The 15,395-nt window shown below is 46.6% G+C and overlaps 1 protein-coding gene across 1 annotated transcript in view; it reads left to right on the top strand.

Moving 5' to 3' along the window:
- The window catches only part of LOC121622036 (kelch-like protein 29), a 192,619-nt gene that overhangs the window by 93,164 nt on the left and 84,060 nt on the right, over positions 1-15,395 (top strand). Inside the window, exons 4-5 of the mRNA XM_041958822.1 lie at positions 5,504-5,651; positions 8,583-9,122. Of these exons, the coding sequence (XP_041814756.1) occupies positions 5,504-5,651; positions 8,583-9,122 (688 nt within the window). The remainder of the gene's footprint in view (positions 1-5,503; positions 5,652-8,582; positions 9,123-15,395) is intronic.

Here is a 15,395-nt window from a genome sequence, read left to right as displayed (position 1 = left end):
TATCACACAACGGCGGACCTCCTCCTCGCCCGCGGTCTGTTATTTTCCACTTGTGTGTAAAGAGCTTTGCCACCAGAGGAACACTGAACCTTAAAAGGTAGAACATAATCAACCAGTGTAGCCCTGGCCTGCACCCTGCACATCGCTATCTCATTGTGTCTGGCAGTTGTGCTAATGACATTTTACGAGATTAGCTGTTCACTGTGGCATTGTTACTGACCTGCTCTGTGTGTGTGTTTGTGTGAGCGCCTTTCTCCATTTAAGGCCCAAGCCCCCCCTCAACCCTCCTCTTTTTTTTTTTATTTCCCTTCCCAAACCAGCTTTGCTCTCACTACAGTACACCTCTTTTTTCACCCAGTCCTGTTATTAAATCTCATAGCAGTTAGTTGATTTGATCAGTGTGTGCTGTAACGTTGTTTACCCCAATGGGACCTGGGTGTTATAGACATACTCATCCCTCTCTCTCCCTCGCTCTCGCTCTCGCTCGCTATTTCTCCCAGAGTCGAGCAATAAAGTAATTTCTCAGGGGAAACCAGAGACTGTCTAAAAGAAGTGGACGTAGCCTCTGGGTCTGAAAAGTGAAGCCAATGCGGAAGTGCCTTAGATCTGCGTCCTGACTTTCTGGCCAGCAGGGGGCGACTCCACTGGTTGCAGAAAGATGTCCGCTTTGATAGAAGTCTAAAAATACTTCTCACTTGATTTTTTGTCTCAGGAAACATTTTCTTAATAAGTTTTATGGTCTTAAACATTTTCTTCAATACAGCATAATGTGCATTTAATGAATTATGGTCCCATTAGAGTAGAATAGGTGATAAAGCAGGACATGCTTTAGAGTGTAGCTTCAATGTGATTGATGATTTGCTAGCACTGCTACCCGTCAATCAAGACATGACACTGTGTACAACCCCAACTCCAGAAAATTGGGGATGCTGTGAAAAGAATAAATCTGTGATAATTTGCTATTCCTTTCTGACATAAACTCAATTAAAAACAGTACAAAGACAATATATTCAATATTTTACCTCATCAGCTTCATTGAGTTCTGTAAATATTTGCTTATTCTGGATTTGATGCAGCAAGTTGGGAGAGGAGCAACAAAAGACAGGGAAAGTTATGAAACACTCCAAAAACACCTGTTTGGAACATTCCATGTAGGGGAATGGCCGAAAACCAAGACGAATGCCCGTGATCTTCGATCCCTGTTGTCGGTACACACATGCAAGTTAAGACTCGAAAGTAATATATCAACAGCTGCCGACTTCTCTGGACCAAGATGGAGATGGACTGGTGCAGAGTTGAAAAGTGTGCTGTGGTCGGGTCCACATTACGTAACGGATGTTGTGTTCTTCGGGCTAAAGAGGAAATGGACCATCAAGAATGTTACCAGCGCAAAAGTTCAAGAGCCAGCATCTGTGACGGAAGTGTGTTAGCGCCCACGGCAGGGGTAACATGCACATCTGTGAAAGCGCCGTTAATGCTGGAAGGAACTTAAAGGTTTCGGAGCAACATATGCCGCCGTCCAGATGACATCTTTTTCAGGGACGTCCCTGCTTATTCCAGCAAGACGATGCCAAGCCACAATCTGCATGTGCTGCTACAGTATGGCTTCGTAGTGGAAGAGTGGAGGTATTAGACCGGCCTGCCTGCCTACAGTCCAGATCTGTCTCCCACTGAAAATCTGTGGCGCATTATGAGGTGCAAGAATGCGGCAACGCAGACCCTGGACATTTCATTTCAGTGGTCATATTTCGTTATGTTATGTTCAGTTGTGCTTAAAGACACTTTTTGGCTAGCCAAAATTAGCATCCATGGATTACAAACCAATGGGTGATGTCACAGTGGCTACTTCTTTTACACATACTTGGGGGGAACTAAAGCCATCTCCTAGGTATACCACCCTTACCACAAGCACAATAGGTACAAAGCGCTAGGGCTTTTCTGTGGAAGCGTGGTGTACTACCCTGTGTTATTATGGGATTGGACTGCAGTGTGCAATACCTCTCACAGACAAGGGCTGGCTCGAACAAAATGCAAAGGCAAACACAAAGCCGTGAGTAAACGCTCTCTGTTTATTTGGATGTGGAGGTTGTGGATGGCTCAAAGCAATCAAAGCCCAGAGCCCTGGATCATCACGCGGCCCCTCCTATATGTGCCCACAGCAGATGGTGGCCCGTGGCAAGAGGTTCTGCTCGGCGCATTAATGCTGCCTACTATTGCAGGATAGTGAAGCACACATAATGACAGACGTCAGTGTTTGCCATGTCCGAGAAAATAGCTGATCTGTCAGCCAGAATCAGACCGCTGTCTCCGCTGCCCGGACCGAGGAGGACAAGTATATATGTGGGCCTGATGCATCTTGATTTCCTCTTCCTCTCTAGAATACACTGATTCTGACATGTTTGCAAGATTCAGAGGTTTGAGGAGGGGGGAAGAGCTCCTTCTTGCTCGGCTGCGCGTGCGCGCCCAGGTGTATCTGCATGCGTGACTCGATGGATCGGTGCTTCAGATTTTGAGAAAAGCTTTGCGGGGCATCTCGGGTCAAAATGGACGGACGTGCTTTTATTAATATTTTTTTCACATTTGAATTACAGTATTGAACAAAGTTCCCACATCCCTGTTAAATATAAAGCAGTGTCATGCATGTTGTAAATATAAATTGCAGCTGTAGTTCTGCCACCACCTTAGAACTGACCTTATGTTTCGTACTGGACCTGAAACAGTAGATTAGTTGATAATAATCTGCAACAGTTTTGATAATCTATCAGTTATTTCATTGAATTTTCATGGAAAAATGCCAAAACATAATTGTATTTCTTGTATCAGGCATTTTGAACTATTCTTGAACATTTCATATACCAAACAACTAATGTATTATCTGACGAAGTGTTTGACAGATTAACGGATGATGAAAACGTTACGGCAGTTGCTTGTGTGCATTGTGTGCAGACATTCAGCCGGTTAAGAGAAACAGCCTTCATATGTGCATCATCGATTCAGATCCATGTGTGTAACCATGCACGCACCTTTGCATGCGTCTGTGAGTAAGCGCCACATTCCACACTTTACAGTATGTGGTCCATATGCACGGATGTTGCTTTCGGTACAAAATAACCTTTCCCCTGCCAGCTCGACAACAAACACAGAATGGCTTGGCACGACTCAAAAATTATTTATCTGGCTCCCCTCCTCTTCTCCAGCATGGTTTTTGTCGAGTCAGAGGAAACCATCTGCTGCCCGGTGATAATGGGCGGCCAGGGAGGAGGGGACTGGAAATAGGCAGAGCAAATAAAACTGAGAGAAAATGGCAGGCGCTGTCCCAGAACCGGCAGCACCTTCCTGCCTACCTGCAGCAAGTCTGCCGTCTTAATATAAACATCCCGTCTGATAGCTCCTGGCTTCTGTGTGTGTGTGCACACGTGTGTTTTCACCCGCTGTGCGTGTTTGCACACACGCTCGTGTTTTCCAGCGTATGTATGCATGTGTCTGCGTGTGCGCGTCCGTGCGTGTGTGTGTGTGTTTCCTATCCAACCTTGATCATTTTCAAGTCAGGATTGTTTCTGAGCTGAGCTGATATGCTGTCAGTGTGATGGCGCTGACTAAGAACCTTTCTTTTCTTTTCTTTTCTTTTTTTCCTGGTGCACTAAAACTGTGACAGATGGATTGCCTTTCAGCAGAAGAGATTTTTCCTGTTGTTTGCCTCTGCTTTGGGTAAATGGGTGGGAGTATTAATGAGAGAATATTATGAGGCAGGTGCAGGTCTAAAGGAAAGTAAGCGAGTCAATGCTGCGAGTTAATGAGGAGTTGCCTGTATAGAGGGGAAGGTAAAGCATGGCTGGAGAGGAATACAGTGAGGCACACAGAGCGGAGGAGGAAAAATGCTCATTAAAACAAATAGTGGGCTATAGAGAGCAACTCCTCACCTTGAAAATGGTCCGAATTTTCCCTCCCTGAATCTCCAGGGCTCTCAGATGAAATTGAACGCTTAGGGCATTCTCTGAGTAAACCATTTCAGTTTTCTCTTGTCTGAAGTCGACAGGTGGGGCTGGACAAAAAGACCTGACAGCCCGTCTCCCCCCTAAACCCAGCTTCACTCCATCACTCTGTTTTCTTCTCTGCCTCGAGATGTTTCCCTTTGCTGTTTTTTTTTCCCTTTTGCCCCCAGCACTTACAAACTGTCAGATAACTTTCAGTATGGATTTATCAAGCAAGTGACACTCATTGAACTTGTCTGCTGTTGTCAAGTTGTTTATTACAGAGCACATGTTGCGCTGCATTAATACCATGTAATGCCTTTAAGTGGTAAAGGCCCTGTAAAGCTGCGATAAATCCATCTTAAAGCAGGAAGGGTGAATTGTCCCCGAATGGGATCGATCGAATATGTAAAGCCGCACATAAATTCACTGTGAACCAAGTTGTGTGGATTGCATTTTCGTTGCGGTGCGGTCGGCCCTGCGCTCTGCCGGGGTTTGTCGACACAGCTGTTGGAATGCATGATGGCGTGCTTGATGAAGTGGACGTCGGGTCAGGGAGGATAATGGAATTGAGGGATGGAGGGAGGGATGGAGGGGATCAGCCAGGAAGGACGCAGGAGGGGCCTGGTGACCAGGTCTTTTCTATTAACTCAGGAGGCCGACTGGGGCGAGCAGGGGAATCAGGCTTGGCTCTGCCCTCTCCCTGCCTGGTTGTCAGACCGAGCGTCCAAACTGCAGATAGGGAGAGGCGAATATTGCTCAGGGGTCCAGTGGTGATTGACCCTGTGTTTTCATCAGCCTGGGCTTGCCTGATAGCATTTCTTACTGCCCTACCAGAGCAAAATATTAAAGATGTGGGTGCAAAGAAAGGCTCAGGCAGTTCTTCGTTTGGTTTAGTGAAGTTTCATTGAATTTACCCCCATACACACATTGTCACCTGGCTTTTCATCTTCTTTTTTGAACTTACGTCGTTCTTTTCTCTCATTTTTTTCTATTTCCTCAATTTGTCTTATTTGTGTTCAGAATTCTGTTATCTCACTTGACTGAACACAATGTTTAATTCATCGCAAAATTAAGATATACACAGTCTCAGGGGGACGGATCTGAATTTGAATGGAGCGCACACTGGAAAGCTAATTGTTATTAGTATATAAAAAGAGAAATATTGGTCTTTCTGCGAAGACTCTTGAGGCCATGAACAAGATTTTATTTCCCTTGTTCCCATTATATATAGGCTATAATCAGCACTCACTCACTGCTAATTGTATGCCATGCTTCATCATCACCACTCACTGCAAAACCTTCAAAAACTGGGTGATGACTGCGATTTGTTGCATTTTTCAAGCTATAAAATGAAATATTGTCTTTAAACCATAGTTGTTGATAAGCTCATTAATAAACAAGCTGTACAGGATCACAGGGTGGAGGGTGGTTCACTCGTAATTCTTGATGCATTTCTTTGGGATTTTGTTTTGTTTTTTTTTAATGGGATGCTCTAATCTTTGACGTTGTTTTTCATTGCTGTGCTGCAGGTCTCCGGTCTGTCTCCAGGAGACAGCCAGACCCCAGGACTGCTCCTGGCTCCGGGGGTGAGGTGGGGACAGACACCCATCAACCAGCTCACACCGTGGGATACGGATGAGCCCCCCGCCAAGCAACATCGAGACAGCGAGCCCACCGGTAATGAATCATCATTTGCATGCGCACATGCATACCTACTGACAGACGCATTTGCGCATCCAACGGTTCCACCTGATGCGAGTTTACGGTCGTGCAAGTTTTACATGATTGTCACGCCTGCACGCTGCAGTTGTATGCATGCACACTTGCACACACACACACACACACACACACACACACGTGCTGCACCCCAGACGGCCCTGGCCGGCTCCACCGGCATCCAATGCTAATGAGACATCTTGACTGCCGTGCCCTACATAAGATACATGCTTGCCTCCACAACATGCATACTTTACATGCGCAATCATGCATAATTAACACTCACAAAAAACATCTTTACATAAACCAGCTTAATTATGCATATGCTTATAGAAATGCCAGCGTGATATCAAGTTAAAAAAAAGAGAGAAAAGTCTAAATCCATATTGCACCTTCACAAGCCTCCCATGTCCCCCACCACCTTCACTCTGCTCTCATTTTATTGTCCTTGTTAATGTTATTGTGTCACTAAATGAAGCTGATTTGGTCTAAATTAAACCTATGTAGTGAAACTGCGAAAGTCCTCCAAATGATCTCCACCAGGTCTAATTTAGATGTCAACCTTATTCTATTCATGCCCCTTTTAAAACAGAGCAATAGTGGCGTCGCAGTGCAATGCGCGGACCCGAGATTAACGTGTTAAGCCAATGTTGAAGGGTTTTTTTTACCCGTATTGTAATGAACTCACCCAGAATGGCTCTGCCCTAGAGCACTTAATTTCCTTCCATTGCTCTGCTGGCCTCTGCCTCCTGCTCATCACAAATGCGTCTCATTTAAGAGTAATACTGGCACGGAGCTTGTTCCTGTGGAAATTCCAGCTCAACAAATGCAGATTTTAAACAGCTGCTACTCTGTGGTAGCAAAACACGGTTCAGCTCCTGCTACTGCTGTACAACTCTCATTATAATTTGCATATCTTACATATAGACTTGATTTGCGCGTGAATTATTAAACAGTTTGATCTGTTGCTGAAGAGGAAGCAGAAAGCATTTGAGGTGCTGGTATGATGGAAGGATGCAGTTGTGGTGGGAGCATGTGTGGAGCTGTGTTTTTGCCTCGTGCGGTGGTGGGCCCTCGCCCCCCTGCCGTGCGGCCCCAGCTGCCTGCTGTGCATTGAGGGCCTGGCTGAATTGGCCATGAGTCTCCGGAGGTCTTATTATTGTGCGTAAGCGAACGAGGCACCCCCCCCCCCCCCCCCCCGCCACAGCAACTCCCACACCACAGCTTGGAGCGGAGCGCGAGGAGAGTGAGATGTCACCGACCTAGCACGCTGTCACATATGACACTCAAATCCGAGCATAGTGTCGCATATTGATTCGCGTGTGTGCGCTATTCCAAACTGTGACTGCCGTTTGCATCGAAGCCAGCTCCTCTCCACACTTCACTGAACTGTGTTGCCAGAAAGTTCTTTGCCAACTGTGCCAGAATTAATCAACGGCTTCTTTCAACAGAAACTTCACTGTTGTGTCAGTGAAAGAAAGTTTGTCTTTTGAAGAAAGAAGTTTTGTTTCAGCTTTAGTTTCTTTGTTCGTAAATAGTTCTTTTTTTTTTTTTGATACCATGCTTTTGAATCCAGCAAATTGTGGGATAAATAAATAAAGGCACCGTAAAGGCAATCTCAGTCCTGAGGTATAAGACGCCACTCACAACCACTGAATATATGTAATCTTATTTGCTTCATTTTGTTCAACTTTGCAGGCAAGGCCTATGAATGTAGGTCAATGTTGGGCCATGATAATGGAATTATTTGCCTTACTTTGTGTTATATTTTTGACTGAAGACTGAAAAAAATAGTAAAGGGTAAGAATAGATATGGTGTATATATATCAAATTCTAATCAAAGCCATCACTCCATTAAAACCTTGAATTTTTTTAAGCTGTGGAATTATTGTACTAACCCATTTGATTAGAATCCTTTTATCAAGATGAGCTACAAAAGAAGGGAAATGAAATACAGTGTTGGTGCCGATTAGCTCAATGACATGTGAATTATGAACAGAACTGGCCTCTCCTCTGGAGTCCTCTCATCCCATCCTCTCCTCTTTCTTCTCTTCTCGCTGTCTGTCTTTATCTCGCCCTCCCTCACCGTCCCTCTCTGCCCAGACTATTATATCAGCAGGGCTGGTATCATGAATAATGTGGGCTTCTTTTTTCTTTTCTTTAGCTTTTTGCATGCTGTGATTTAGCCTTTGGCCCCTTGGCAGACTGGTTGGCTATTTTTGGAGCTTGGACCGTGGCAGGAGGAGCTAGAGATGAGGGAGTAGGAGCGAATTAGTGAGGGAGGGAGGGAGGCAGCGTTCAGGCCCAATATGGCTGTGCCTTCCCAGCACAGCCTCAGCATCTAACGCCTCAGGGTAGAGAAATGATTGGCTCCGAGTGTTTGGGTAAACACACACTCCTACACAGATAATAGTTTCCACTGCCGAATGCGCCGAGCATGTATGCGTTCACATTCAGGGTGGCATTTGTTCGTCTTGTAGCGAAATACAGTAAATCTCTTATTCTTATTACAGTGTTGATCTTGGGCGCAGATCTGTACGTCGCCTCAAATATTTTGTGTTTGATAATAAGTCTCAAGTCAAAAACAAACTTGGACTGAAGCGGAGCGGCACACTGACAGCACTGGTGTGGAGAGGCACAGACTCGAGCTGGAATCTGTCTTCTCATGCTGTTTTCCGTCTCTGTTTGATCAGCTAGTGCCAGACTTAAAATCAGCATTCTGCCCGTGCTTTTGGCTTTGCCTCCGGCTAACTAGAACACCATAAATGAGTCAACAATGAAGAAATATATTAACCTCAACCTTTTCACAGGGTTTTGTGGTCTAAAAGCTGGATATGCACTTGATTAATCCCTTCTTTCTTTTTGCTGTTGTGTCTGCGTGTTTGTCTGCAGGTCCGACCTGGGCTGCGCCGGTAGCAGCGGTGAGCCAGCCCAGCCTCCTGCCCCACACCTACGCCCTCCCTCAACCCCCCTCCTACAGCCACAGCGTGACTGCGCAGTCGCCCATCATAGGAGTAACACCATCCATCCAGACACCGGTACCCCCGCAACACCCTCTCATGACCGCCCACTTCCAGCTGACGCCGCAGTCCCCTCAGCAGCCGCCCTCTATGGTGCTGAGCATGCCCAGCCAACCTCCGTACCCCTCCGCTCAGCCCACGGTCGCGCCGTCCGCCCTCACTGCCCAAGCCAGCCAGGTGGTTCATCCCAACCCCCACAGCGTGATGGGCAACGGCCACTTAACCTCTCACCCGGGCCTCATCCAGCCTCATCTGCCTCTGACCAACGGACAGGCAGCGGCAGCGGCGGCGGTGGCAGCAGCGCAGGCCCAGCCCACGGCTGCAGACAATCAGGATGGTCCTAACGGGCTGCAAATGCTGCGGACGGTCGGGATGGGGAAGTACGAGTTCAGCGATCCGGGGCATCCTAAAGGTAAGCACAAACAGCCTCCGCTGATGCGCCCCTGCACAGGCGGATGCTTTAGTTTTTTCAAATCACTCTCTTCCAGATATGGAACCTGTCACGACTGACTTTGAAAGACTAAATCAAAGCAGATCTGTTCAGCTGGCAGCCCGAAGCGCAGAAGTCAGCGCAAGCCAGGGAGGTGCTAGGCATTAAATCAGCCTGCTCTTAGCTCTCTATTCCTTGTGACCTCCCCTTATGTGGGGCCGTGCTGGAATGAAACGCATAGGCCTCTGCCCTCTGTCTGTATACCAGAGCAGTTTTGGATGCCAACAGTCATAAACAAGGCTGGAAACACTCGAGCAAGGGGTTGTTAAAATACAACTTGCAACCAGAGCCAATTCACTTCAAAGCTGCTCCAAGGTCACAGAGAAGGGAGGTGCACCTAAAGCAGCAGTGAGATGGCTGCATCTGAAATCCTGTAACACTGCCTATAGTGGATTCTTTGGGAAGAAGAACACGTTGTACTGATCTCAAACTGCTACACAACAGCGGGGTCTCTACTGTTGTGCTCTGAAATTGGTTGAAAGTGTGTCAGGTTTATCTTTTCACCGCTCTTAGTTGCAATACTCACAAGGCCTCCTAAACACAAGGCAGGAAGCGAGCTTTCAGTCCCTGCCCTCACATCTCTCTCGAAAATCGTTTGAAGCCTTGTTGACTTGCGCTGTGTTTGTGAAGGTGCTTCACAGCGCCGACTCATGCCTGAGTCTGCGAGCCATAAATTGGTGTTTGGTTTAACCTTGGAGTTTATGACGCAGGGCGCGGGAAACAGATGTTCGCAATTCCCCGACCAATTTTCACATTTAATGAAGCTTTTAATTTAGGTTTAGATTGTTTTCTTTTTCCTGACTCGTTTTGATCAATAAAATGTGTGCAAATGAACTTGTAGATTGCAAAAAAGCAATTATTTCGGGGGCTGCCCGCGATACATTGAAATGAGACTGCAGGTAGAATTGGAAATGGATAATTAGACGGGCTCGTCGGCTTAGTCCGGCCTCTATCGAGTGAGAGCTTCTTAGCCTCCGCGTTGAATAGACCGTCGCGACCCATTAACCATGCACATGTCAAAATTCGAACAGGCCAAAGAAGCGAGAGTTTAATTGGAATTACAGTACAAACACAGATCCATTTTACAGTGAAGGAACACACTGTAGGATTGTCAGAATTCAGCAGGAAACACTGCTGCTCTGATTTGTGTTATGGTAAAGTTGAAATATTCAGGCTGTATGGTTACAGTTTGTGAGCTGCTGTATTACATAAGCAGTTTCTAGACAGTTGAAATCTTCTGATGGCCTCTCTGAAGGTCAAACAGCAAATAGAGGCACTTGAATATCATATCTCCTCAACCATTTTAGCTGCTTTTTCATCCCTGCTAGGCACTGAATAGACATTCGTAAGCATGTCATTAGGGTAATGTCACAAGGACGGTGGAAATGGGTAAAGCGTCGAGCACCAGTAAATTAGTGGCCGTGACGCCTCTTCAGCAGCCTCCTGAGTGCCGCGGCAGACCTCTCTGCTGACAGGAACACTTAACTTTGCTGCTGTAATCACAACAACGCCACCCCGGCCGCCCTGCCCCCCAGTCTCTGCCCACTGCTGTCGTTCTGTCTCTGCTGTTCTGTCTTTCTGATTATCTCTCACTGTCACTTCCTGTCTCTTTCCTTTCTCACCCCTCCCTTCCCTCCTCCCGGTCAGAGAGGCCGCGAATCCCGAGCCCCCACAGGTCTCGCGCACTCTGTTTTAAATCCATTAACGGCGCATATCAGTATGGCGCACGCCGTAGCGGCATAATGGTGAAATATGGAGGGTCAGCTCTTGCGATCTGGCCATTCTGGATCACTTGCGTTTACAGTTATCTCGGAGCAGCTGTCGGCACTTTTCTCTCTTAGACAAAAAACGAAGTAGAAGTAGTTTGTGAGGCGAAAGGAAAGCAGCTGCAGCTGAGTTTCTGCAGCCCTCTGATGGCTGAGGTGAGGACGAGAGGGTTGGCAAATCTGATCCCAGAGATTGTGAGTTACTGTGCGCACAACTGGCATAAAACCAGGCGACAAATAAAGTCAGGGCATCCGCACCCGGACGGACAAACATGCTGTATTTCTTGTTCTTTTGCTGCTCACAAGCAAGCAGACTTTATATTGATCTTAAATTTAAAGCCCTTGTGTACAGCTGGCACACACACGCACGCAAACTGGACACTAGTTCAGTCATACAGGATGAATGAGTCAGGGCTTCTGGGGTAAAAGCCAAGAAAGTGAATAAATGAGGTGCCCAAACTCATGCCGTGCCTCTGACTGACATGTGGAAGCCTTTGCTTGACTAGCTGATGAATTATCATCCGGGGAGTCCAACAAAAAAAAAAAAAAAAAAGACAGTATCCCAAGCAAAGTTGGGTATTATTTTGGAGAGTGCGTTCACTAATCTGCTGGTCATTTGAATCATGAGAGGCTGTGCTGTAATGTGTGCTTGCAGGGGTAAAATCCTGATCATGCATCTCGCGTCAGAGGGTTTTTTCCGAAGTGATTATTGGCCAAACAGTTTAAATACTAAAGCCACTACTTAAGTGATTGTGTTGCGGCATTCAAAAAAAAAAAAAAAGAGAAAAGGAAAAAAGCTTTAGCCTCTAGACACAATGCTAGTAAGTGCTGATGTGCAGAGGAGGTTTTGTGGCTTTTTGATGGCAAAGGCCTGGATTTTGGAGGGGCTGACAGAGCTCTTCCTCCTTAATCCAGCTGCACAACAGGCCGCTGTGTGTGTGTGTGTGTGTGTGTGTGTGTGTGTGTGTGTGTGTGTGTGTGTGTGTGTGTGTGTGTGTGTGTGTGTGGTTTCACGCGTGCACAACTTCTTGGGTGTGACTGCATGGATGTTTTGTCAGATGTCAGCCTCACAGCCTTAAAGCCAAACACCACAGTGACAGAAATCACACTCCGTGTTTGATTTGGCTTTGCCTTCAAAGGGAGCAATTTGTCTTTGCTCTGCATCACTGGGCACATCAACAACTGTGTGCTCCTCTCTCTGTGGGTGTGTGTGTGCGTGTGTGTGTGTATCTGTATGTGCGCCTGCCTAGGTATGTCTGTATTCCTGTTTACAGTCGATCGTATGTGTGTTTGTATATGTCTGTGTAAATGCCATATGTTTGTGTGCCTGTGTGAAGATTCACGCGGAGCAGCTTGAAGGCAGCTTTAACCTCATCACCTACTGAGATATGCCAGTCACCAGGCTGTGATCTGCCTGCCTGGTTTCTCCATCCACAGCAGGGCATTTCATAATACCTGCCTGTCAAAGTGCACAAATCCAACTCCACACCTTCTTGCCGATTGTTAATTTCCTTCAACGCCACCCACTCTTCGCACATTTTTTTTCTTGTCTCCTCTTTATTTCTCTCAACTGCAGATAAAAACAGAATTCCGCCAAGACACTTACATAAATAATCTATCCACATCTGTAGCACGAGCCGCGGCAGTCGCAGCTGTCAGCACATTTTTGCGAAATGTGGGAATATGAGACGACTGACATTGTTGTCGAAAAGGACAGTAAGGCGAAAAAAAAGCCAAAAGAACAGGCCACGGAGGGAGGAGGCGAGAGGAGAGCGAAGCAGAGAGAGGGTGAACATGAGAGAGAGGGAGATGCTGAGAGTCGGCGTGTGTCTATTGACCAAGTCATTAAAATCGATGGCTGTCTTGATGAATATCAGCCAGGAGAAGCTAGTGCCGAGCTCAGCAGGGACGGCCTCGCTCTCTGCAGACATGATTGAGCACCATTTAAAGGCAGCTCACGACCGAAAAACACATTAATATCAAAGGGAAGTTATTATTTCCACATATCGGAGCCTGATTGAAAGTTTAACGCTGTTCCCTATGCCAGCCACCCCTATGATGTTTTTGATATTGTTTCCCCAGCTTAGAGCGAACTGAGAAGGGAGACGACTGTTGGTACCCGTGGTTGAGTGCTACACTGTGGCATTCAAGGAAATGCTGTTTTTTTTGTAATTAAACGCCTTAAAGTACAGCTGCTTTGTGCGTTGGAAGCTTTAGTCGAGATTGAAGTTCGGGGTCACTGACAGACTTGTCGGGCCACCTGCTTGCCGCACTGAGCATGTGCCACGGCTCCTCGCCTCTTTTCTCATGTCAAACATCGTTTTAGCGCTTCCTTCCGCCTCACTGGCCTTTACCAGGCCTGTTCTCTCTCTCACACACACACGCACATTAGTAGAGACGAACACACGCGCACAGATGATCACATGCACAGATGCACACAAGGACGAAACATGCGCGCGCACACACACCCGGCGCTGCGAAAGAGGGCCGCACTAAGACGTAGTCCGCCGCCGTCGCACGCACCCAGCAACACCCACCCTCCTCTCTGCCCAGGAAGTTCATCTTCCAGTCAGCTCACATCAGCCGTCATCTGGGGACCGAGCGGCTCTGGAGCTGCTGGTGAATGCAATTAAGATGCCTCGCTGAGTTAAGATCAGTGTTTTACTTTGCTACGGGGAGACCGGCGCAGCCTCACATCCAGCGCCGCCTCACCTTTCCTCTGCTGTGACCATTCCACCCCCCTTATCTGCCTTATTCAAACTTTGGCCTCAGTCAGATTTTAATTATGTATTCACTTTTGTTTACCTTTGGACCAAGCATATTGGCTCTGCGGCATTGCTGTCCACTCGCCTATTGGTTCTTTGCACATTATTGCTACGATATTGCCACTAAGTGAGGAAATTATACATGACCAAATTATAGCGATAGTGTTTACAAGACCAGGCTGTGTGTGTGTTGGGCCTGTTTATTTAAGGGAGATAGCCACCTCTTTTCTTGACACCTCTGCCTCATCAAAGGTTACTTTGGAATCTGCACGCTGTTTTATTGGGTCATTTTCAGCTTGTTACCAGCTCACGATCGTGCTGGATTTGATGATGATGTTTCATTTCAGGACATGGCGTGCAGATTGCATATCTCTCACCTAAGAGATATTTGTCTATAGACTGAAGTAGCTGCGGTTCTTAAACGGACATAAAGCATACAGTATCATCATTATTATTAGCGATGCATAAATATTCATTTGGATTCGACCACAAGAATATACTGCTGGCATGACAGGCCATTCAAACCAGTTATTAAAAACACAGCCAGTTTGTGATAGCCGCTCTGAGACCATTAATCATAGCAAGCACATTCATTAAACCCTCCCCTTTCCTTTCTCTCCCTCTGTCTCTGTCTCTCTCGTGCTTGATAGAGTGCAGAGGATCTCCACCACATCGTCACTGCAAATTATACGAAAGTACGCCTTTCAACATGACAAATATTATACTGAATCTGGTGTAAGAGTTGTAGGGTTTTTTGGGTTTTTTTTAAATTTCAATTTCCAATATGCTGACTCGGATCAGCGTCTGCGGAATAAGCAGTGGTAAATTAATTAAAGTCACTGCGGTGTTGTGCTGGGCGATTATCTTAAAGCTATCCATATGAGGATTAGCTAAAGCAGAACTAGGGTTATTATGATTCCAAAACAGGCTTAACTTGGAATATGAAATGCACGGGTTTAAAAGTAATATTTTTTTTCTTTCTCTCTCATCGCATTGCTTGATTCTAGGTAGTTCTAGTGGAAACTGAAATTGATTCACAAGAGCCGGGAATGTTGCAAATTATTAATGAGGTTGAAATTTATTCCGATCACTGTGTGGAGTATGTGCAGGTAATTCTCGTAAATGAAGAGGCGCCGCTACCGCAGAGAAACGCTTATAGTAACCTTGGCACGTGAGTCCACGCGGGGCCTACATGCGAACGGTGCCGACTCAAACATCTCATTTTAGAACAGCTGCGCTTGTGTGCAGATGTGGCTGAGCGGCTACCTGACGTTGTCTCTTTAACTTTGCTAAGGATGGCTTCCATTGAGATGTCTAACTGTTTCTAGTGCAGCTCGGGCTCTCAGGAGAGAGCGAAAGGAAGAGGGAGGGGAGGCGAAACGTGAGGTGAGCAGCGGCACTGTGTCATAAGCGGAGGAAGGAAAGCTGCTCGCCCTCGTTCTTTCTCTCCCTCGTTATCGTATTTTAAAGGAGAGGAGCCCCGCCAGGAGCCCCATACATTATATCCCCCCACAGTTAATATAGGGACGGCGGATAGCTCATTAAGATTGATCATTCCTCGTCCACCTCCTCCATGCAGAACGCGGCACCGGCTTCATTAATCACCCGGATTTCAAGATAAAGCTCAGTGGCGGCGCAGTCGCAGGACCTGGAGCTTGACAGCC

This window comes from Chelmon rostratus, chromosome 18 (genome assembly GCF_017976325.1).
Source record: "Chelmon rostratus isolate fCheRos1 chromosome 18, fCheRos1.pri, whole genome shotgun sequence".
NCBI classification, from domain to species: Eukaryota; Metazoa; Chordata; class Actinopteri; order Chaetodontiformes; family Chaetodontidae; genus Chelmon; species Chelmon rostratus.
This window is presented reverse-complemented; position numbering and strand designations above follow the sequence as displayed.